Genomic DNA, 25,068 nt, shown 5'->3' with positions numbered 1-25,068 from the left:
TACAATAAAAATTAATTATTCTGGATGTTCTTAAAATATGTTTAATGAAACCAATTTTAGGAGGTCAAACATCATGACAATGTAACCGCTTTTGACATTTCTTGTAATCGGAACCTTACTCAGGTCTGTTTTTTCATCCCGGACTCCTTAGACCGACGCACCATCACACATGCACTTCTGTGCTTCAGCTGTCACCTGAAAGTATAACTTGATACTCTGGATGAAATAAACAATTCTGTTGTTCTCCAGTGTTTGTAATCGCTGATCAAAGAAGTGCTCGTCTTGACTTTTAATCATTTTTCCCATTATCTTTAACGTTGTGTAAGAGAGAGGTTTTATTTTCTGGAGGAGTGTCCTTCACCGCTTCCAGAAATGCGACTCACCCTGCGGGCGTTGATTTCTCATGGCCGGGTGGCCCGAAGGATAGGACTCGGACCTGAGTCCAGAATCAACATGCTTCGGAACATACTCACAGGTCTGGTTCGACACGAGAGAATAGAGACAACAAGAGCCAGAGCCGACGAGGTTCGCTTCTACGCGGAAAAGGCAAGTACAAAACACTGCTTCCAGTTTCAGTATAATCTGTTCGTCTGCTGCTCAGTCTGCCATAAGATGTGCTACATTTATTTTACATTGGACATTAATATTATTGGGATTTAAAACAAAACTAAATTATATTGATTTTGTTAAAATTGGCTAAAATAGTGAAAATCAGGTAAATGTGACATTTTAAAATGTAGTAAAAATCCATTAGAAATGCTGTAATAAGTTAAGTTTAAATGTTAATGTACTCTAAAAGTATGCTTGTCTTGTTTCTATTTTCTCTTTAGTTGATTGATTATGCCAAAAAGGGAGATACTAATGAAAAGTCAATGAAAATGGCTGATTTCTGGCTCACAGTAAGATATAAATAAATCCTTGTTCACACTAGAATTTTATGTGTGTGTGTATGTCTCATATATAACATTTACATGTTTTATTTATCCATTCAGGAAAAAGATTTGATCCCCAAACTTTTTCAAGTTCTGGCGGTAAGATTTGAGAATCAGACGGGTGGATATACACGAATGGCCCGCATTCCTAACAGGGAGAATCTGGACCGTGCGTCTATGGCTGTACTGGAGTATAAAGGCAACCCTTTCCCACCGCTGTTCCCCGTGAAACGTGTCAGTGAACTGAACTTGTTAAACCAACTTCTGAAAGCATACAGAGAAGAAAAAGCTCAAATGGTGTCTGAGAAAAAGGACTTATGATCTTTAAACACTGTATTTCTACATTATATTTCATGTAATAAACCAGTATACATTTCAATAACATCTCATTAAAATTTGCTCTCAGTGTTGTGTATTTTTGGCTGATGCTTAACATAACCATGACTTTTTAATTAATATATGCAAAATGTATATGACTGAATGAGATGTCCTGTAACTGGTCACAAACAAAGTTTTCATAATTTTAAATTACTGTTTTGTCTTCACTACATTTCAAATGATCAGTGAATTTTTGAAAGTATAGATATTCCATATCACAGATAATGAGGTTGTTACATGTCATTCTGCAAACATTACTAAAGATTTGTGTATAGTATGTTACACAGCAGAACACTAGAACAGAATATAAAACATCGTTTTTAAATGACAATGATTTGTCCGTTGTACTTTTACTGTAGCTCCCTTAATTGCTAATCAAACTGCAAAATGAAACACACAAACAAGCCAATGTTGTAAAACAGACCATTTTAATTTGGCAAAAAGGGTATGCACTGCCAAATCTTTTGACACTATTCAAATGCATTCAGTATGAACAGTGCAACAGAAATGTGCTTAACTGAATCTGTGCTCCCCGATGTGATGTGCTAATATATCTATCATACATTCAAAAAGTGTGCTCTCTCTAGGTGTGCACACTCACTGAAGAAATGAAAAAAATCATGGCAAAGCCTTTTAAAATAATCTTTTCTGGTTGCTTCCAGACAGAACAAGTTCAGTGTTTATTAAAGGAATGGCTTAATGATTAAGCACATCCATTAATACAAAAAAAAAAAAAAATCAAACCATGGGAACCTAGATTTTTTTAATGAAATATATTTCATAGTTTTTTTTACATAATTTATAGGATTATATGTAAAGCAGGTCAATTTCAGATGGAGATTATATAGGATATGTTGATATATAACAAAATAAGACCCACAACTGGTTGTCTGTTAGATAAATAAAAACCAGCAGTCATAAAGGACATTTTACAGGTAAAACAATCACATTTTACCTGTTCATTTGTCTTTCGCTGTATTGCATTATGGTTGCATTTTCACGGGTCTCTGATGTTAATGAATTTAGTGTTTCAAAACAGTAAAGTGCTCCATGCTGTCAATACAAAGTGTTTCTGTAGGAGTAGAGCTATTTTTTCATCAGACACTCAAGTAAACAAACCTTAAGATAACCCCAGCAGGCCGAATGAATTTACTTTCTACTCACTGACAGAACAAAAGATCTCCATATCCGCTGAAGACCGCTGTGAGGGTTATTAAATGTACAAATACGTAACAAAATTACTCAGAACTGTTCAAATAGTTTTTGAACTCCACACACTCCTGCACAGAATTGACAATACCATAAAGACTCATATAAAGATGAACTAGTCATCATTCATCATCCGCTTGCGATAAATATGCTCTACATACTGTAACTATAAACAAGTGTGTACTGCATACAAAATGAAGACTGCTATCAGTGAAACCTAGGCACACCCAAAATTACATTGAATATATCAGAATGTAGACAAAGCACAAACATGCATGGCTTACAAATACTGCCTAGTTGTTCCACAGTTAACTTGCCATTGCAGTTTAACATCAGTTTGCAAAGTCTCTAGCTGTATTCGCTTTTATTCAATGTGAATAAAAATATATAAAACCTAAATTGTCTCAACTTTACAGACAAATTGTATACATAAATTCTCAAAACATCAAAAAAAAAAAAAGTAGCAAGGGAAATTAATACTTGGTTCTGTTGAATTAAAATGGCATGGAAATACAAATATTAGCGGCACCTCTTGAAATGAATGAAGCCTAAAAAATGCCAAGAGCTCACTGTACTGTTACTGTACACATTGCTATCCTACGGTCACATTAAGCTTGAAATATCTATACTCTAGATTCTCCATTGTCTCCTGTCACTATTGCACCGCCTGTATATTATCTCTCTCCAGTGACTCTCTGTCATCTCGCTGAAATATTTATTGCTTCTTATTTTTTAGGGGCTGTGTGAGCAGGTTATGCCCCACTCTCTCTCTTGACGTTCTGCAGCTTGCGTTTCTCATTACAAATTCAAAGATATGGATGTTTGGTAACTTTTTTGAAAATGGCTTTGCTTTTTCACGCTTGCCTTAACCTAATCTATTGAAATATTGAACTCTTTTGCACCTCATAGATGTTTGAAAGTAGTTTCCGCATGGCCCGTTCCTCTGTGGCCCGCTCTAGGTATTGGAGCCCATCCCCATGGCCCCTTGCATACTAAAATACTCAGTGAAGTGGGACGTTAATCTAGGAGGAGGGGGGGAGTGTGCAGAGCTGCGTGGTGGTATGGGAGGAGGAAGAGAGGCGAAGGTATTCGACAGGTCTGCCGTTGTGGTGATGATCTTGTGCTCGCTGTTCCTTGCCACTTCCTGTCCCTTGCGAGCCACTGTCTCATCTATCGTCTTCACAGGGTCCTCAATAGGGAAACATAGCATGGATTATATGAAATAACTATATGAATGTACACTGTACACATCGCAAATGAACGGTTCACCCAAAAATGAACATTTGCTGAAAATTTTCTCCTCTTCAGGCCATCCAGTTTGTTTCTTCATCATAACTGATTTGGAGAAATGTAGCATTACATCACTTGCTCACCAATGATTCCTCTGCAGTGAATGGGTGCCATCAAAATAAAAGTCTAAACAGCTGAGTAAATCACCACAAACTCCTTTAGTCCATCACACATTTCACCTTTAGTTTTGGACAGTTTTCACTTGTAAATGGCACATGATCTGTGCATATTTCTCTATTGATTCAGATGAGACAACGGTGTTATTCATAGAGCATTTTGGACTTTAGCCATTTTGGTATTTTAGTCAGAAGCAGTGGTTTGAAATAAAAAAATAAATGTCCTAAAGATTGGTTTGTTTATTGCAAAAGTGCACCATTAATTCATGGGCGTTTTTACCATCTTTGTGAACGCTCATTCTGACGGCACCCATTCACTGCAGAGGATCCAGTGGTGAGCAAGTGATATAATGTAAATTTTTAATTTGTACATTTCTCCAAATCCATTCCAATGGAGCAATAAACTTATTCAAATGTTCATTTTTTGGTGAACTATCCATTACAAATTAAGGTTATTTTTTGGCCTCTACGTTACACTTAGAACCTTTAACATCCATGGAAACTTTGCATTGCACAGGTTTTTTTTATAGTGAAAATAATTTTCGATTTCTTTTTTTTCCAATCTTCAACACAATCAGGAACAATGGTTATTCAATGCTAAAAACTTTTTTTTTTATTAAATAAAAAAAGCAGCCCAACCTTATTATATTATCATCAAAATAAGTTCACTTCAATTCAACACATACATTTAAATCAGTTTTTAATTTCTATCAAACATCTAATACTCACTGAGTGGATGGAGAAGAGCTCTGTGAAGTTTGGCTGAGAGTCTCCCAGGAAGGAGCTATTCCCATAGGCATGATGAGGGAAGCTTTCCGCCCCCATGCCTTTAGGACTGGAGAGAAGGATTCCAATCTGTGACGTCCGCACGTGGTAGGGAAAGTTCTTATTGGCTGCTGACGGACGTGTGATGGCCTAGAATGACAGGATTAGTCACACAGAGTGTTTTATCATATTATAAGCCTACATAAATGAAGTTACAATAAACAACAGCAACAACAAAGAATCCTACCAGGAAGACGACATGGGCATAGAGATGGATGCCGAGTTGGATGCCGTTCACAATCTTTTCCCTGGCCCAGCGAGAGATGCCAAAGTTGGCAATCAGAGCCATGACTGGCACAGCAAAAAACCTATGGGTGAAAGAGTAATGGATGAGAAGAGGAGCATAAGCTTTATACTGTCAATCTTCTTTACAGATTTACAAAGGCTGTGGAGAGCTTTGAGTCAAAGTAGAGACAAACCGTTTCAGTCTAGTCTCATAAAAAGACTTATGTTTAAAAATGGTTTTACTTTGAGTTCACATTTCCAATGATTTAAACTCATGAGAGAAACTCTCAGACACCTTACGTGGGATCGGGAAAAGTTCTTGCCAAAGCTAAATACTGTACTTTGTATACATTTGACTATTTTGTATGATGAAAACATATTGCACACTAAATGGTTTTTACATTACTATACGTTACTAAAGTAGGGTCACATCTTTTGTTTTCATATTGTGATGTATCCAAGTGAAACAGATTATTAAAAAAAAAAAAAAAAAAAAGTAGGACAAGGTATCCATTTTATTCTATGGTTGTTGTTTCACTTATAAGTGAGAGATGGGGTTTAAGTATAAAATCCGGCATACATTACAGAAAGACTGACTTGAAAACATTTTGAATTAAAACAGTATGCCAACAAATAAAAGAATGAATAAACTTAAACATGCACAGATTAGTGAGTAAAATAACACATTTAGAATACATTTATTTTTATTTCATGGTGAATAAAAAGGGAGTAAAGGTGCTTTTACTGCCAGTGGATGTTGCATGTGAAAAAAGTTACTGTTTCAAACAAGCAAGTTTGTGACAATTTATGTTTCCTCTTGCACATTCATGTTTATTCAGCTAATTAATTAAAGCAATGGAAAAATAGAATAATATAAGCCTCTTGTTTTGTATTACAGCAGAACTCACCACAGAGTGTACGCAGTGAAGAAGGGGATGTAGAAAGGTTGTTTTTCAGGGTAGTGTTTGAGGGACACCAGCACAGCGTAGCAGAACCATACGTAGGCAAGCAGCTGCAGACCCATTAGACCGTACCCTGCAGGGCTGTCATAAGCATACAGCACCTCGCCTGGATCAAAGAACTACAAACACACACACACACACACACACACACACACACAGTGCGAGTGGGAACAGGGAAATCACCGCCCTTGGCAACCCATCTGTTTGACTGATGGTTTTAAACCCAACCATGGCACAATCTGTTAGGCTGCATAAGTGGAAAATGGCAGAACATTCCTTAAATCCAAACATCTAAAGCTGCATTAGAGCAAAGGGTGACATTGACAAGATGCAACAGGAACTCTTTAATGACATGGCAAGAGCTTATCTGGGTCATTCTCTCTACCTGTCTTTCTCTCTTTCTATCTATCCGTCTATCTGCCGGGTTCCATTACAGCACACTACAGCAGCACGACATGCTCAAGCTGAGAAACTTCATCTCGCAGCCTTACATTATGTATAGAGTGGAGTAGCTCTCGGGTGCAGCATGAGAAACTGCAGCAGATAGTGCTCAAAGAGGATGAGTCCTCAAACTTTTTATGCTTTAGGTAATATGGAATTGAATAGACATTTGAAGACATTTCTGATATGGACTGATGTTTTTTTTTCTGTGAAAACGGAAAATTTCAACTAAAGTAATTGGAGCAAATTATAATTTTAACTAAAGTACAATATAACAGATTTTTTTTTCTCCACATTTTACTTATAGAATTTATGCATAATACATTAAAACAGGTTAAAAATGGGTACATTGCATTAGAATTCTTCATAATGTGGGTGTTGTAATATGATATCTTGTCGTAAATAATTATAACCGAATTTAAAATGCATAGTGTAATGATGAATTGATAAGTGTTATAATGTATTACCCGATTACATTACATTTATTCATAAGATTGTACAATGCATTATTACAAGGCATAATTAATGCATTAAAACTACATTTATAATGCACTATACATAAAGGCTTTAAGAAAAGTGTTACCTTTTATTTCAATAAATGAACAAAATGATAAATTATATTGTGTTCATTCAATTTAAAGTGTATACTGCCAACAAAAGCATCAGAAATCCAACATTTTGGGGGTCAGTAAGATTTTAAAATGTGTTTTGAATGTTTTAATGCTTATTTATTTAAACAAAAAATAAGTAAAACATTTTTTTTTTTTACAACAGTTGTCTATTTTAATTCCACTGATGGCAAAGCTGAATTTTTAGCAGTAATTACTACAGTCACTTGATCCCCTTCTGAAATCATGCTAATATGTTGATTTAATTCTCATCTTTTTTTGCAAACATCTTATTTTTACCAATGTAGAAAACCGTTGTGCTGTTTTTTTTTGTTTTTTTTAAGAACTGTGATCCATTTTTTTGGATTCTTTGATAAATATAAAGCAAAAAGCAAAACAACCTTTTTTTTTTAAAAAAAAAGAAAGTATTTCTCTCAAAAAATAAAAACCTTATTGACCTCAAACTTTTGAACAGTAGTGAATGTTATGAATATTCAGCTTATTGTCAGCCTAAAAAACATCAGATCTTACCTCTGCTTCATATATGAAGAGGATGATGTACATGATGGTGTATATCGTCATATAAATGGATAATTTCACAGAGCCACTGTGACTTATTCTTGCTCTGGAAATAAAAAAAAATGAAAAAAGAAAAAAGAAAGAAACATTATCACTATGTCATTTTCTTTGAAACCGTTTGTCAAAAGACATGTAGGATCACATGCATACTTAAAGAACATCAGCAGCAAAAGGAAGTTCATTCAAGCACATTTTCAGCACATACTCAAATTTGTCTTGACATCTGGGTCACATTAGCATGATTAGCCTTGTAAGTCATTACCCACATTATGTGAGAAGTAAGGCCTCCTACCTGGTGACTGTGAATCCCTTCCCCAGGAGAATCAGCATGAGCAAGAAAATCAGGAAGCTCACAGAAAAGAGTAATTTCCCTGGTGAGAGGAACGGAGCCACAGAGAGTTACACAGGTGGCCACAAGTAGGTTATGAATCAGGTCAGCATTTAAAAATGAATCCAGTCACAAGCACACAAATGTGTGCTGCTAAAACCAAATGTGTTTAGATGCTGCATTGTAATACGGTTTGGGTCAATATCATAATACAATATTTTTGGTTTCATCAAATAGTTACAAAACCATTTTTCTTTAATATAGAGGAAAATGTGTACATTGAAATTAAATGTTCGGTAACTAGACTGGACTGGAGAATAAAAAATAATATTACATGTCAATCATTTATTTGTAAGTAGTTCAAGATAAAATTCAAGATGATGTACAGTCAGCTAGTTATTAGGAAAATAGAAAATTACAAAAACAAAACCCTTCAGAATGATTTAAGACCACCCAATCAGGGTTAATTTTCCAATAATGAGTGTCTGACTCATTCATAAAGTGTTTCTCTTACCTAATATCTTGAGGCTGCCATTTCCAACACCATCTCTGGCATAAACGCCCCAGTAAATGCAAAAGAAAAGTAGGCTTAAGACTGAAAGAAAGCAATCAGAAAGTAAAGGATGCCAGAGAGAAGAGAGATATCATTCACAGTAAGAGCCATGAGAGCACAGAGGAAGAAGATGAATGTGGGGAGGAGATAAGGGGGAAAGAAAGAAGGGATGACACAAGAGATATTGTTATGCATCCAGCGTCGCAAAGTCTAGTGTCATATAAATGTGTGTGCTTTATCTATAAGAGTGTGTGCAGAGGCCTTTCTCACCCTCCACTCCAGCCGCAGTCATAAACATCTTATAAGTCGTATGGAGCAGCTGTCTTCCCTTTAAATTATCTAAATGAATAACACAGAAGAAAAGAGATTGAAGAGAAATGAATGACTAATGCTGATAGACTCATAGTATCTGTAAGTCTGTTTATCTGGAGGAGATGGCTAAAAATAACTTTTAATTTAACACTGAATAATAAGACTTGCAAATTATGCACTGAGACCAACACATCTAAGGTCTTTTATACCTCCAGGACATGGAAACTCACAAGCAAAATAACAAGACAGTGTAAACACAGTAGCGAATATAACCAAGAACGTGATGTCTGTCTCCAGGATGCCTGGAACACATAAACAGAGCAAAACAAGAGCAGTTTTCAGTCACGATTAGAAGCATGATAAATCTCTTGAAACAATAGTTCACCCAAGAATTCTCATCATTTACTCTCTCTTTCTCTCAATGCTGTACAGCTTTCTAAGAATGTGAAATTTAACAGTATGTTCACACTGTTCTTTTCCATACAGTATGACTTTAAATTACAGTAAATAGTAACCAGGGGACAAAATATATATTTATTATTAGTATTATTTAATTCACATATTAAATAGAATAGTGAACATGGCAAAATTAATAGTAGAACTAAATTACCCTTTTTTTTCCCTTAAATAAGACAATAACATTCCAGATTTGCTGTCACAGATGTGACTTGCCAATGTTGCATTCACATTCTACATATGAGATTTGAGAGCTGTGATGGAGTAGAAGATTTTTAGTTATCTTAAGGTGTTGTATAACTTCAAAAGACTATAATGCATACACTTTGGCATGCTTTCACATAGTACAAAATAAATTCCTCCCAGTTTCAGTCATGTCTCACCAAATTCATCTGCAGAGAAATGCTGGGTCCAGAAGGACTGTCCATTGGTTAATGTCATTTCATATTCCAGCTGCAGCCCATCTCCCTGTGTTGCATGGTGAAGGAGAAAAAGAGAGAATTCAGAGGAGAGAAACGCAGGAGGTGTAAAACAGAGAGAGAGAGAGAGAGAGAGAGAGAGAGAGAGAGTGAGTGAGGAGCTTCAGAGACCATACAAACACATACAAGCACAAACAGATCTTTGGGCTATAAAATACTTCAAAGCAGCACAGTTTCTAGCTGTTGAGAGGATTTCGGCCCGGCTTAATAAAAAAGAAATACTTTGATTTCACTTGGCAGGAAAAACCCATTCCCTCTCCCGCACTCCAAAAAGGTGAGGTGCATGAAGAGTGCCCCATCACCAAATCAATGGAGGGGAAAGTGAGAGAGCGGGACAAAGATATAGAGCTGGAGAGGGACAGAGAAAAGGCTGTTAGATACAGAAAGAATGAGCATGAAAGGCTGAAGGGAGTAATCAAGTGACTGTAACAGAAGTTAGGAGATACAGAGGTATAAGACTGGCAATGAGAAAGGAAGTATGAGAGAGAGGAAAAGAGAAATTGGCAACCAGACGCAGAGAGGCTCCTTTAGGGACTGTGCTTTACTTCAGTCCAACAGGATTTAGCCCTGCATCCATCAGTCTGCCTCCATCCATGAAACAACCCTTTACATTTTGCTCCCATTTATCTGGCTTAAACCCTTTCACATCGTGTAGCTCTCCAACACTACATGTGCATCCCTTCAAGCAGCTACAACAAGAATCGCTCACTGCCTTCTGAAGATGGCCAAATGCAGAACTGAGCCTCTTCATCTTCAAAAAAAAAAAAAAAAAAAAAATTCCCTTTAATAACATTCCTTAAAATAAGGTCAAACAAACACTTGCCATGTTTCCTACATGCTATATATGCAGACTTCAGTGTATTTTGGATTGGACCGTAAAGCCAGTCATAATAAAGAAGGAAAAAGCATTTAAATTTTTTTTTAATATATATATATAAATATATATATATTTTGTATATATATTTATTATCATGGGACGATGCAAACTTTAACTATCGATTGATCGATAGATAGATAGATATATAGATGGATAGATAGATATCCTTATCAGTTGAAATGTCAAAATGATCTGTTTCTGTATTCATATAGAAATAAATGTGGGTGAAACTGGAAGTGCATCAAAACTTTATGAAAATCATATTTAGACTGATCCATTTGGCAAATATTTCATAATTCATAATATTATCATACTGTACTATAGTAATATTTACTCATATTTTAAATAAGCTTTTATTTTTACATTTTCAGTTAATTTTAGATTCAGTTTTAGTAATTGTGTTATGTGTTTATACTAGTGTTTAGACTTAGCTTACATTAAAACAATTTTTTGTTTAGGTTTTTCATAACATTTACTTTGTTCATTAAAATGTACTCATCAATTTTACATTTTCAAATATGAAAACCCTTTTTAGATAAAGTCTACAAATACCAACACTGCTCAGTATGTTTAAATTATTACCATAAGCATTTCGAAATATAAATATGATACATTATGATAATTTAATTTTTGATTTTCTCAGGAGTTCACAGTAAAAGGAAACGGGAAGAAAGCCAACTGATTTGAATTTCACACAGTTCTCATTTTCATTCACAAGATACAACTTTTAATCATATGCTTCACAGACTAACCATTATGTTGTTTGATATGTTCATTATAAATTTGTTTTACCCTTGTACTTCAGTATAAGTCGGTATAATTAGTTGTTCATTCTGTGGTCATTAATCATGCCTTTCTGAATCTGGTAGTCTGCTTCAGGCACATTCCTAGTCCCTCGTTTATTGTTTACTGTATCACCACTCACCCCACACTTGCTGAGCGCAATGTACCACCATCTCTCTCTGACAGAACGAAAGCTTCGCCCTCCTACACAACTCAGCATCTCTTCATTACCTTCACCTTCCACCTGGCAGAGGCAGACACAAAGACATAACAATTTAAAGAGAAGCAACTCTTCATTGTGCAGATGTTCATCACTATTTCAACAGAGAACAGTTATAATTTATTGCTGATGTGTGTAATTTCATTCCATCTTCTATCCCAGTTTAATATGCAGAGACAGGAGTGAGCCACTGATCAAAATATGTAAATATGGTGGCATGTTTAATTATGCTTGTTTGATTAAGCTCAACCAATGGCAGATAGGGGATGTGTTAGGGAAACCAGTTTGAAAACAATTATTTTTGGTGGTGCCAGTGGTGCAGAACATCAATTTAGTACTGTAACCCTACTATTCAAGCCTAAAGGACACACACAATCACTCAAGACTATATATTATTAGATTTTTTCTTACCATACAGCCAGACCAGGTGTAGCGGGTGGTCAGGTTGATGACCTGGTTATTTTCAGGCCTCAATACCGACTCTTTTTGGTAGCAGTCCTGTAGAGCACATAAACCCTCCATTAACAAACAACTCTCCATGGGATGTCAAACACACTGTAACAATACCAAGAGCTGAAGTACTAAGCAGATTAGTACTTGAGGAGTGGGATGAAGAGCAGGGGTTTCCTACAAGCACTTTTCATAGAGTCCCGCAATGCAGATCCTGCCACGAGGAGGGAGGAAATGTATTGGATTTAAATATGCACTTGTACTGACACTCATGTCTTTTTGGGGACTGGATTTGGACTTTTAATCCACAGAACACTGCTGACATTTCTCCTTTAATCCTCATACTTTCTACTGACGCGGAACGAAAGCATTCATGCTCGCACTCTCTGTTTGTTCACACACACACACACACACACACACACACGCAGTCTGTCAGTACACTCAATATTTTCACACACACAAACACAGAGTCTGTCAGTGTGTGTCTCACCTTGTCCGGCCTCTTGTACACAGCTGGCCACTGAGAGCTTTCATCAAAGTAGAGCAATATGTTCTGACAGCATCGGGACTTTCAGTGAAAAACAGGCATAGAGGGAGGAATTGAAAAACAGGATAGATGGATAGATAGAAAGAGAAAGGGGGGCGGGATTAATACTTGAACATCGAGAAACTTAAATGATATATTGGAGCTATATAGAGATCTACTGACAGAGAAAAAAAACGAAAGGCACAGTCTGAGAACATAATTTAATGGTCAAACTTTGTAGAACTTTTTTGTTGTAGTTTTATTGTTACCCAAAAATTTGGTATTTGTTATGATTTTAGGTAAATATAATATTTATGTTGTGAAGGGATAATTTAGATATTTATGAAATTTATGTTGTGAGAGATGCACAATATTATAATTCTATATGAATAATTTTCAATTATTATATTCATGTAATCATGTAATACACAATAATTGTTATATGAATAGATATATTAATATATAGTCCTATAACAATAAATAATGTGTGTGTGTGTGTGTGTTCATAAAACAACAAACAAAATATAATTCTAGTTGAATCAATGTCAAATTATTAATATACTTTTAATCTAATACACAATAATTATTACATATATACATACATTATTACAGTACATTACATGTACTGATGCTCAAGAAGGCCACACAATGCATAAAGAGCCGGGGGAGTAAACCTTTTTTTAATTGGATGATCAGAGTAAATTGTATTAATTTTGTCTTCTGGGAAACATTTAATTGTTTATGAAGCTTCAAGTGCAGTACAAAAGGAAAAAAATATGATCTTTAAACAAAGTAAGAAACATTTACACATCACCATCCTGTTTAAAGAAATGTTTACACTTACTTAAAGTAAGTACACTTACTTCTAAAAATTATGTCATTAATGACTCACCCTCATGTTGTTCCAAACCCGTGAGACCTCCGTTTATCTTCGGAACACAGTTTAAGATATTTTAGATTTAGTCCGAGAGCTCTCAGTCCCTCAATTGAAGCTGTTTGTACGGTATACTGTCCATGTCCAGAAAGGTAAGAAAAACATCATCAAAGTAGTCCATGTGACATCAGAGGGTCAGTTAGAATTTGTTGAAGCATCAAAATACATTTTGGTCCAAAAATAACACAAATCACGACAAATCGTACAGTGTTGTACATCAGCAGCATCACTGCAGTCTTGTGAACTCGCTCACAACAGACACGAAAGAGAGGACAATGTTGAATTAATGTTAATTTTGTTATGTTTGGACCAAAATGTATTTTCGATTACTTTGAAGATTTTTTATTACCTTTCTGGACATGGACAGTATACCGTACATTTTCAATGGAAGAACAGGAAGCTCTCTGACTAAATCTAAAATATCTTAAACTTTGTTCTGAAGATGAACGGAGGTCTCACGGTTTGGAACGACATGAGGGTGAGTTATTAATGACATCATTTTCATTTTTGGCTAAACTAACCCTTTAATGCATGCATGCATCCATCCGTCCAACCATCAATATATAATAACAATTATTGCCTAATTAGATGAAAGTTCATAAATATCATAATGTGTGTGTATGCGTGTAAATCACAAACTAAACTTAACTTTAAATGCTTTAAATTGAATTTAGGCATTATATTGTACAGTCTGACAAAAATAATATTATTTTGATATTTGCTAATGATTACAACTAATAGTGTTATTAAATCAATAGTGTTTTTAAAGATCAACTGTAAAGAAGAATTAAATGACAGCAAAGGTAATCTAAATGTAAAAATAAATCAAATGAGTATGCATAACTAAATATCTAATATCAGCTGAATCAATCAATCAATCAATCAATCCAACATAACTGGTGATACTTATAGGCCTAAATGTGCTACTGATGTATTATGCCTCCATGCAAATATTTTTGATACTACATTAGTAATCTGCTCAGGAGTTAAAATTCAAATGCAGGTCTTTAAGTTTACCTTGGGGTATCGGAACTTGAAGTTCAGTCGGCCAAAATCAGTCAGGAAGCAAAATCTTGTGAGGAAAACCCAGTCCTGTGAAGAAGAGGGGAGGGAAACAGAAGAGAATCAAACAGTTATGTAGTGGCTTTGTCTGGATGGTAACCTTCATTCTGAGCGACATTCATGCGCTGTTTATTTGGAGCAAACGTAAATCTCGTGAGACTTTCACAGAACAGCTTCACCATCCAGATATGACATCAGAGACATTTAGCAGACAAAGCAGCTAACAGTACATTTATCAGAAGCACATTTCCCCTGGAGCTTGCTCAATGACACATGATGGACCACAGCTTGCGGCAAACTTCTGCTACCAAGCTTCACACTCCAAAAATTAATAAAGCCAGTCTTATAATGCAGTGATAACGGTTTAAAAATCTTCATATCGCATTATACTGTAACAGCTGAAGTGTTAATACATTCCTGCAGTGTTCAGGGCTTCAGTTTGCACTCTTAAACTTACGCTGACAGACACACACGCAGTCAGTGAAGTGTAAAATGGCAGTAAGTGCGCTGCAGCTTTCAGCCCCATGTCCATATTAACCTCTCCCTGTTGGTGGTTTCCATAACAACAGGTTTCCTTGACAATACAGACACCAGCCTTAAGACTTTCTGACCCAGAACTGAGGCCAAATAATCACGTCACATGACCAAGCTTCTGAAAGACCACCTTGTCTCTCTAAAACAGAAGCACAAGTAAAAGAGCATCTATGGTCAGTCAGCCAGTTAAAAAAAACAACCACTCAAAAAAAAGAAAAGGCCCTCTCTGATACAAAAATCAAAGTACTATTGTCATGGCAACGGACACATGATGCACATTGTAGCTACTATAGAAACAAGAAGTCAGTCTGTGATGATTTGGGGTGCAATGTCATCTGCTGGTGTTGGTCCATTGTGTTTATTGAAAACCAAAGTCACTGCTCCCGTTTACAAAGAAATGCCACAGCAGTGCCACAAACTGATCACCTCCATGCCACGCTGAATTGAGACAGTAAGTACAGAACCAAAGACTTTAACTACTTCAGTATGTGTGCACTGAATTTTTTTTTTATAAAAGTTTCTCAATTTGAGTTGAATTACTGAAATAAATGAATGTTTAGTAGAAAGAACATGTAATAAATGAATATAACTTATAATTTAAATGTACAATTACACTATAACAAGGACACCTTAAAATAAATAAAATCTGAATTATACAGAGGCATTTAAAGTGGATGTGAATGGGCTTAATACAGAAAGTAAAACAAATATATATATAAAAAAAAACTATTTCGAAAATAAAACCACTAGATGTGAAGAGTGCTTGTTATTTAGCATAAGAAATGCTTACCAACCTTTTCTTTGGTATTTGAAGTAATATCCAATTTTCAATCACTGTTTGCTTCAGGCCAATATATATTTTTGTGTCTATCAAATAATTGCCAGTGGTTCTCATAAGACTCAGTGCAATCAAATAACTCTCCGTACCCAACAGCTATTAAAAAGATTATTTTCTATGTAAAGTTTCAAATATACTATTATGTAGCTATGAGAGTGTAATATATAGAGTATAATGAATGTAAAGGTGATTCAAACAGTTTCACAGCTTTAGTAATACACAAGTGCAACAGTTTAAGACAACAAATAATATAAGTACTTTAATAAAATAACTAAAGTCAGTTAATAAACCAAAAGGGAGGGTGAGAGACACGGCACACAGACACTACGTTAATCAAGCATTATACCCAGATGCAGTATCTGGGCACTTCACCGAATCAGTGGTGGACTCACGTCTCGGTGTCTTTCCGGATCTCTGTCCGCTCGCTTAGCCTCATTAAGAATTAATTACCAATCAACTAGTCATGTCACCCCAGGTCCACTGGACTTTTAAATGATTCATTACTTAAGTCACACAACGGAGCACTGGATAAATGCACTCACATGCACTGACACACATTTACACTAACACACACAACACATAGACCTGAATGCCCCTAGAAAGAGTCTTATATGCCTGTGGCAGTGTAAGTTACCCATAGGCTGTTCCCTGCTCAACCCTCGGAACCTGAAACAAAATGAATACAAACCATATAGACATAAAAAATTAAATAAATAAAAAGTAAAATAACGGTGTTTCACACAACCAAACATGTTGAACTTGACAAAATCTCCCAGTAATGTATAAAGTGTGTGTGCATGCGTCCATGGCAGTGTAAAAGAACGACCTTGAAAGGAAATGAACAGAAGTGAGATTAATGAACTATTTAACTGTCTCAGTGACCTAAAAGGAGAGCAGGATCAGTATTTGGATACAAGCAGGAACAAGTTGTTGTTACATTACCCACAGCAAAAACAGGACAGGACTCATCTTACAACTGGCAAATTTAATTGGAAGAGACAAACACATACTTAATCATAATTTAATCACTTAACTCACTGCATACAAATTGAAGCTGTCTATGGAAGCTTTTAAGTACTAAGAGTCATTTTAAGCAATTCTTTATAAGCTGACAATGCTTTTTGAAAATATATATTATATTTTTGTATTTCCCCCATATTTGTTCATTAAATTATTCTGATGAAAATAAGTGCTGCAATAACTTTTTGCAGCAAAATGAGTTTCACTATTTGCTTCAGGCCAACATTTACTTTGTGTCTATCAAATAATAGTCAGTGTTTTTCACATATGGCACACTGCAATCAAAACACCCGACAGTTATTAAAAATAAAGAAAATGATGGATGCAAAATAAAGACACACTTCAACTGCAATATATGACTCAAATCATCTGGTTCCAATTTAATTTTTAATTTTAATTTTAAATGAACACAGATAAGCAGCCTTAATATATCTGGACATCAACATGCGGTAATTGCAATTCAACAATGCTGTGATGCCACCAGAAGAGCATCTTCGCTGACACACACCTGTAAAAGCGGATGGGAAGGTGTAACTTAAATGTCGGCAATACGCCGTTTAAAATGTGTTTTTCGTGGCTGGAGGACGAATTACGCTTTTATCAGATCAATAGCGGCGAGTGTATGATCCTGGCAAAGCATATTATTAAAGCACCAGGCTTCCAGATGCGCGCGAACGTGGAGGCGTGAATACACACTTGCCATAAGAGCCCATTAATAACAGCCACCAGGAGCTGCGCAGCAAGAACGCCCGAGAACTCCGAAACATTAGAGGCACAACAGCAATAAAACGTAAACATTATACTCACCTCTTTTGTGTTGACGATACCTCTGACGTATTTCCCTAAAACCGAGCCGACACATAAAATACTGGACACCACGGCGAGTCCTAATACTTTCTCCATCTTCACCTGTCCACCGTCGCGTCGCTCTCCGATCTCCTCCAGATGCTGTGTGTGTGTGTGTGTGTGTGTGTGTGTGTGTATGTGTGTGAGAGAGAGAGAGAGAGAGAGAGAGAGAGAGAGAGAGAGAGAGAGAGAGAGCAGGAATACTAGCTGAGATCTGACAGACGCGCGTCCCCGTTCTTCACCTCAAACGCATGCATCCCCAGAATTTTCGCCGGGAGCGCGACTGGTATCGCACGCGCGCTGCCGATATTTTGTTGCGACATAACATTAGACGAATTCTATCGATTTGAGCCCTTCCTTTACAGATTTAACAGCTTTTTCGCGTTCTTTATCCCGCCACAAAACAAACAGAGATGCAGAGAAAATATTTATTCAAATATAAATCAACACAGGGAAAAAATACATACTGCAGAAAAATACTCTCAGTTATCATTCCCACAGTCCTCCCCTTCTCAAAAATACTCTGTCTAAGAACAAAAAAAACAACAACTTAAGAGTTTAATTATCTCTATATACAATAAATCTCATCAATGCATTTACAGTAACGTTACATTCCAAATACACAGGTTTGCACTTATGGTGTCTTTACATGAGGAATAATAACAACAACAACAATAATAACAAAAATATCAATAACAAGAATAATCATTATAATTACTATTACTAATATAATATTATGAATAGTATTGCTAAAAAATGTAAAATAAATCATAAACAAAAAATATTATTAAACAACGCATATAAAAAAACTTCGTCATCTGAAACCTCCATGCCACCCTATATGTGACCCTGGACTTCAAAACCAGCCATAAGGGGCAATTTTTTTTTTTAAATTGATATGCATACATTATACATCATGAATAAATAAGCTTTCCATTGAGGTATGGTTTGTTAGGATATGTGAATTGTTGGCTATTACTACAAATTCACGCGTGGGACTTATGACTGGTTTTGTGGCCCAGGATCAAATATGCTGCTTTTTACACTTAACTATAAAGTGCTTATTTGCAGAGACGGTCCTGAAAACATCATGTCTGACTAAACGCAAAAGTTTGCCGGGGACATACTGTGCAGTCAATCTGAATTTTGTATCACTCAATGACGGCAGTGAAAGTGAGGAGAGAATAGACATCAGCAACCTCGCAAATGATACTGCAGTGGTCATTACAGCCTGCACTTAAAGAGTCACCGCCAGTGGACTTCAAGGAGGACAGGAGCTCAAAACCACTTGCAACAAATCCATTCTGACACAACAAAACACCAACCTACTGATTAAAACTCCAAGTCAGTGACAGATTGACTATTAAGTCTTGAGAACAGATGTAAATGCAGTGACACGACTCAGTGGGCTTGTCTCTGAGATGAGATGATGCGGCACAGTTTCGCCTCGGTAACACAGGTATGGCCATTTAAGCAGGACTAAATGAACACAGTGTTTTATATAACACCCTTGAGATGAATGAGTAATCTCTCTCTAAAGGAAGGCTGTTTGAGTGTCACACACACACAAAGTGGTGAAAAAAAACAAGGTGGAAATGCTCAGCAGTGCATTCAAGGTTACACTGTCCAACCCAAAATGTAAAAAAAAAAGGCTTAGACACAACTCACCTGGAACAGATAACCAGAGGGCGTCAGTGTCTTATCATTCCTTTCCTAGTTCTGGTTGTTTTAGTCATGGTTCCATGAAGGGACTACACACAATGGCCCTCACATCTACTAGCACAGTGACACTGAGAAGCTTTTCCAAGCACCACTATAACACAAAGTGCGACAAACGCGTTTCTGAACATGCACATATTAACTGAAACAGGAACCATCTGACACAAACACCCAGAAGCACAAATGATCAGACATGTGTAACATACACATGTCATCAGAATCTGCAAAACAACCAAGATTTGGTATTTCAAATCTGTCACCAGAAAGGAGCAGCTCTGACACGGTGAAAACAGCAAGCAAGCAAATCTTTTGATATCGTGACACTCTTATAAACTAACGCTCAAATGCTGCAATCAGCAGATGGAGCATTGTTTTCTCTCAGCACATAGCTCTGGGTTAATCCAATCACAGACGCTCCGATAAAGAAGAGGCCTTTGCCAGGGATATATAAAGTCCCAAAAGACATGTCGCATTGTGCCACTTAGCTGAGCAAAGCTTAAAATGTCATCAAGTGGAGTTATAACTTGTTGTTTCATAACAAAGTTGACAATAGTTTAAATAGGCTATGTGATCTATATAAACACACTCAGCAAAGCTGTGCACACAAAGTCCCAAACCTCACATACAGCACTAATAAACTTTATGGAGTGACAAAATGTTAGCTATTTTTTTTTTCTGAGAGTCAATAGAGTCAATCAGTGCCGGAGAAAGAGGCAACTTGATTCAAATAGAGACGCACTATCACAGCGGTATGCATCACACATGTGCAAGCTGAAAGATTTCATTGGCTCAAGGTTGCTGGGTGTTAAGGGAGTCTGCTTAAAATACCTCTAGGACGGGCTGGGTGAGAATTGAAGAACTGAGGTGCGCTCAAAATGGGTCGGCGTGCACAGGGACAGAAGACACGATTGCTAACAAAGGGAAACAAACTGACCGAAGGAACAAGGGATAGGAAAAAGTAATGGAAACTTGTGCTGACATGACAGAGAACGACACAGAGGAGGCGATAGAGTGTGCAGTTTTTGTTCAGATTTTAAATCAGTATATATATTCTTGTCTTTTTGACAAGCAAACTAATCTATAGTTTAACTGTACAGATAAATGTGATTACAGTATGATTATGATAAACAAACCTTAATGAGTCAAATTATGCCACTTCAACACCACATAAGACACTAAAGAGAAATTAATCCAAACACTGAGTCGTTCCAAAGCTGAATGACTTTCGTTGTTTTGTGGAACATATTCTCAGTTTTTTTGCCCACAGAATAAAAGTCAAAGGAGACCCGTGTTGGGTTGTTTTGGACCCCAGTGGCTTTCATTGTTTGGGCAAAAACAGCCGAAACGTTCTTAAAGAAATCATCAGACAGGTTTGAAATGATGTGAGTGTGAAAACATGAAAACATTCATTTTCAGACGAACTAGCACTTTACAGCAAACCAAACACAATTCACTAAGCCATTATGAAGATAATATATAACAAAATCGACTATTATTTTAAATATAACAAGACCATCATAGAACACAACATTATGTCACAATTTCTATGCGGTCTTGTGTAACTTGAGCCTTACTTCCACAGAACGCTTTAATTAATGAACGATTAATTGCATTTCATAAACACCCAACTCTATGAGGACAAAGCAGCATCAGAAATCCTATTCAAACGCTACTCGCACAGGACGTCCTCTAGGAGCCGAGAGGCAGGCAGATTAATAAACGGTGATTAACATACACAGTAACACCATATTATAAATCGGTGTCATAAATAATTCAAAAGCTGCTATAAAGAAAAAAAATTCTACCATTAATAAATGCTCTTGTCAGTTAGCCCCAGGATGCCTAGCAGCAATGCATTCTATGGAGTTTAGTGTGTAACACACAGGTGTAATATTGAATCACAGTTTGTAGACTGATTTCATTAACGTATAAGAATAGTTATAGTGCTCTAAGTAGTGAGGTTAGGGTTTATACATCCATTTGTAACGTCTTTCAGTGACAGTTATGTGCTGGGATGTTTTTGTAAAAGGCAGGATATTAGATTTTGTGCTGGTATAGCGCAACAAAGGCAAAGTGGTAAACATGTAAAGGGAGTACAAATGTTCACAATCACATTTAGGTACAGTAATAAAGCTGGAGGTGTTCTATTGTAATTTGAACTTTATCCACTCTATAACTAAATAATTAAGAATGTATTTCATAAGTTTTAATTTTATAGTTGGTTAATTCCTTTATCTTTCTCTCTATACTCTTGTCCGCTATAATCACTTCATTATTCACATAACATGACCTTGCTCTGACCATATGTATCTCTTTTGGTATTATTCAGGCCAAAATCTAAGCTGGAATCTTTTCAGCTTCAGCTTTAGTGGGAAGGTAAAAACTAGTAAGCCCCTCCTCATCCACAACAGAAGCCCCTCCCCCAACAGATAGCCCCTCCTCCTCCTCCTCCTCCTGCTGCACAGTCACTTGCGAGAGCTGAGTGTGGTCTCTTTTGGTAGCAGAAGGCTTCTGGTTGGTTCGTTCCAGTTTGTGGTGCATGCGCATCTCTGGGGGAGGGTCTTTCATGGTGAAGACATCCCTGATTCGCTCCATGCATACGTTAGCAGCTTCCCGAGTTTCCCTCGAGAGCTGGGACAGACTGAGGAAGCCATGAGGAAGGTCATCCACAACACAAAGGGTCACTGGCTGACCGATATTTTGCAGCCTTTTGGCAAACATCACAGAGTCATCTAGCATGGGGTCCAGATGACAGGCCTGAGAAAAGAGGGATGAGACAGATGGTACAAGACTCAAGTCAAAATATGAGCTTATATCGAGAACGTAAATTCTGGAAATAACTTTATTCAACCATGTCTTCTTAAATTGATCAATTATGAAGACACTCTTACCACTAGGTGTACCGGAGGTAGTCCCTTTAGCATGCTGTCTGGAGCCAGAAGAGGGGACATGTAAGGGTTTCTGACAATGGGAGAACTCTGCACGTTCATTTCTGCTAATTGTTCCGAACGCAGAGGCTCAAAGTCTTCTGGAAACTCCCGGGGATTCTCAGAGTCCTCCTGACCACCAGGGGGCGGAATGGCCACAAATGAAAAGGATTCTGATACTGAGGGATCCACTTCTTTGCAGAGGAAGAAACTCACATCCTCGGGCTAGGAGAAATAAGATATGAACTTGGTGATCAGGTTTGATTAATGACTGATTATTTATGTAAAATGTAGTGCTGTCAAATGATTAGTCGCGATTAATGGCATCCAAAATAAAAGTTTTTGTTTACATATACACACATTATATATAAGGACGGTGCTTGTTGACAGTATAGTGTCCCCATCACTACACTGGGGGGCTAGGACCCAACATTTTTGCTGCTTTTTGTGAAAATAGTGATGCATTTTTTTTAAGGAAAATATAGATAATTAAATGCATTCTTGCTGTATTAAAAATACGAATTTATTAAAAAAAAAGAAAAGGTACTGTATATTAGCAGTATATTAACTGGATAAAGACATGTCTAATATGAATTTAGCATTAATTTACCTATACATTTATTATAATTTATACACACACACACACACACACACACGTGTATGTTAAAAAATACTAAGAAAAATTTCTTATCAATGTTAAAAACTTTTGTACTGCTTTTTGTGGAAACACTGATACTTTTTCAGGATTCTTTGATGAATATAAAGTTCAAAAGAAAATAATTTATTTTAAATATACAATTATTGTAGCATAAAACGTCCTATAATTTTGATACATTTGAATGCATTCTAGTCATATTAAAATATTATAATAGCCACATTTTAACTGTATAATTCAATACATGTCTGGTATAAATTATATATTAGTTCATATATATATTTTTATATATATATATATATATATATATATATATATATTAATTATTAATTATTGGATTTGTTATATAGGACAGTGGATATTTGTATGGAGTGTGGAAGAAGGGAGGAATGGGTTCAGGAAAAGCTGAGATGACTCATTTGAGACAGGCAGCAAAAATTAGCGTTTCAAATCCTGCAATTATTCACACATCTGACGTAGTAGCATCATGGTATTCTCTGCGGGATTTTAACACATACTTGAACTATGGCATAAAAAAATCCAAGTGACATCATTGCAGCATAATCCTTTGCACTTTCTCAGAGTTGCACAACTAGACGTAACTCTCAGCACTAGCCTTCCTCACTTCACTAAGCCAGACAGCGAGGAATACAGTGAAATAACTGTGTGGAATCCAAAAAAAGTAAAGTGATTTATTTGAACGGAGTGTACCGGACTGAAATAACCAGATCAACAATTTACTGCAAGCTATTAAAATCAGGCAGTGTTAAGAGGCCAGTTAATTATGTGCATTAGACAGCCTGCATTCTGCCACAGCTCTGACTCTGATACCAATTATGGCACAACAAACTCCTGTTTTTCTGCCACCGATAGCAAATTGATACTCTTTACGAACATCTGTGCTGCACTCCAGTAAACATACCAGATTCTCACTAACAATGGGGCTGTCTGTTGTTTAAATGTTATGTTTGACTATGATATAAACACTGTTAAACTGTTGAAGGCTAGGTCATTCTCACTCTAGATATCAAATTAATCAGCGCAAATATTGGCATACGTTTCACACACACATAAAGCCATGAAAAACAGCCTGATGGATGCTGTGCAGCAGAGATTGGCATCCGCCTGTTGATTAATATGACTCACTGTTGCAATCTGTAAAAGAGAGACCTTCGACGCCATAGGAGCTTTACGGACACAGTGAAAGCAGGAATTTGATTAAACCCTTCTAAAGCACTAGATGATGAGCTGTACCTTGCTCTCGGGTGTCAGTGTGATGTCAGGGATGGAGTTGTGGTTGGCTGTGGTGGTGCTAAGGTGGCTGGCATTTTTCTGTACGTTGCTGGCACCGCTGTTAGCGTGTGTGCCCAAGTCCTGGCACGTCTGGCTCTTCAGAGACCCCTTCTCCAGGGAGTATTCAGATGCCTTGCCGGACACCGGAGGGTCTGCGTGTGGAGAGGTCAGAGAGGCTTCTGAAACACTCTTTCTTACGGAGTCTAAAAGGGGAAAAGGAAATATTTAGGTCATTTTTGGTGGTTATTTAAACAAGAGATGTCATTTCAAGGTCATTCTGGATATACAGATGCTTTATAATCATATATATTGACTGATGAGGCTCTCATGTTATTGTTTTCTAAGATAAATGTCTACATGATATATTAACAGGCCCAAAATGTGAAGGCAAAAAAACTAAACCAGAAAACTAAGGTAATTCTGAATTCCCAAAGCAAGTTAAGCAGTCAGCAAGAAAAGAAATTACTCATAAAAATCTCATACAGAGATTTCGTAATGCAAATATGCAAAAAGAGGAAATGAGAAAAGTAAAGAAAGCAGAGGGCAGAAATGGGCAGAGGGTAGGAATTTTAAGCACAAGGGGTGGGGGGTTTACAAAGACCCTCACACAGACATTGGTGGAGGCTGTTGGCGAGGAAACAGTTGCCAGGGAGAGGTAAGGCATGTGACTGGCTCATGTGAGGTGTGTGTG

General features: G+C 36.6%; 3 protein-coding genes across 10 annotated transcripts in view; 1 reads left to right on the top strand and 2 right to left on the bottom strand.

Moving 5' to 3' along the window:
- Positions 1-131: 131 nt before the first annotated feature.
- Positions 132-1,460, top strand: mrpl17 (mitochondrial ribosomal protein L17). The gene is made up of 3 exons (XM_026284940.1): positions 132-546; positions 831-899; positions 993-1,460. Exons 1-3 carry the CDS (start codon positions 373-375, stop codon positions 1,251-1,253), a joined length of 504 nt encoding a protein of 167 aa, XP_026140725.1. The 5' UTR covers positions 132-372; the 3' UTR covers positions 1,254-1,460.
- Positions 1,461-1,768: 308 nt separating this feature from the next.
- On the bottom strand, positions 1,769-18,074 carry tmem145 (transmembrane protein 145). 3 transcript variants are annotated; one of them, XM_026284935.1, is made up of 16 exons: positions 17,745-18,074; positions 14,501-14,575; positions 12,514-12,591; positions 11,985-12,071; positions 11,496-11,597; positions 10,403-10,444; positions 9,598-9,682; positions 8,989-9,060; positions 8,717-8,785; positions 8,408-8,488; positions 7,858-7,936; positions 7,518-7,611; positions 5,884-6,056; positions 4,938-5,058; positions 4,655-4,840; positions 1,769-3,708 (listed from the first exon to the last, which is right to left on the bottom strand). In XM_026284935.1, the coding sequence occupies exons 1-16, from the start codon at positions 17,838-17,840 to the stop codon at positions 3,475-3,477; spliced, it is 1,674 nt and encodes a 557-aa protein (XP_026140720.1). In that variant the 5' UTR covers positions 17,841-18,074; the 3' UTR covers positions 1,769-3,474. The 3 variants fall into 3 exon arrangements, with proteins under 3 accessions (XP_026140720.1, XP_026140721.1, XP_026140723.1); XM_026284936.1 differs by lacking the exon at positions 17,745-18,074 and adding an exon at positions 15,003-15,570; XM_026284938.1 differs by lacking the exon at positions 10,403-10,444.
- Positions 18,075-18,197: 123 nt separating this feature from the next.
- lipeb (lipase, hormone-sensitive b) overlaps positions 18,198-25,068 on the bottom strand; it is a 32,039-nt gene continuing 25,168 nt past the window's right edge. For all 6 annotated transcript variants that reach the window (XM_026284929.1, XM_026284930.1, XM_026284931.1 and 3 more), the window contains 3 exons: positions 24,339-24,580; positions 22,394-22,654; positions 18,198-22,259 (listed from right to left, as the gene is read on the bottom strand). In XM_026284929.1, coding sequence (XP_026140714.1) covers positions 21,840-22,259; positions 22,394-22,654; positions 24,339-24,580 — 923 coding nt within the window. In that variant the 3' untranslated portion in view covers positions 18,198-21,839. The remainder of the gene's footprint in view (positions 22,260-22,393; positions 22,655-24,338; positions 24,581-25,068) is intronic.

The sequence above is a fragment of the Carassius auratus genome, chromosome 16 (assembly GCF_003368295.1).
Source record: "Carassius auratus strain Wakin chromosome 16, ASM336829v1, whole genome shotgun sequence".
NCBI classification, from domain to species: Eukaryota; Metazoa; Chordata; class Actinopteri; order Cypriniformes; family Cyprinidae; genus Carassius; species Carassius auratus.
This window is presented reverse-complemented; position numbering and strand designations above follow the sequence as displayed.

Coding starts and splice junctions, on each gene's coding strand:
- tmem145 (XM_026284935.1), bottom strand. CDS start 17,840: ATGGAGAAAGTATTAGGACTCGCCGTGGTGTCCAGTATTTTATGTGTC. Junction 9,061..9,597: donor TTTCTCTGCAGATGAATTTG/GTGAGACATGAC, acceptor TATGTGTTCCAG/GCATCCTGGAGACAGACATC. Junction 8,489..8,716: donor GACTGCGGCTGGAGTGGAGG/GTGAGAAAGGCC, acceptor GCTTTCTTTCAG/TCTTAAGCCTACTTTTCTTT.
- mrpl17 (XM_026284940.1), top strand. CDS start 373: ATGCGACTCACCCTGCGGGCGTTGATTTCTCATGGCCGGGTGGCCCGA. Junction 547..830: donor TTCGCTTCTACGCGGAAAAG/GCAAGTACAAAA, acceptor TTTTCTCTTTAG/TTGATTGATTATGCCAAAAA. Junction 900..992: donor TGGCTGATTTCTGGCTCACA/GTAAGATATAAA, acceptor TTATCCATTCAG/GAAAAAGATTTGATCCCCAA.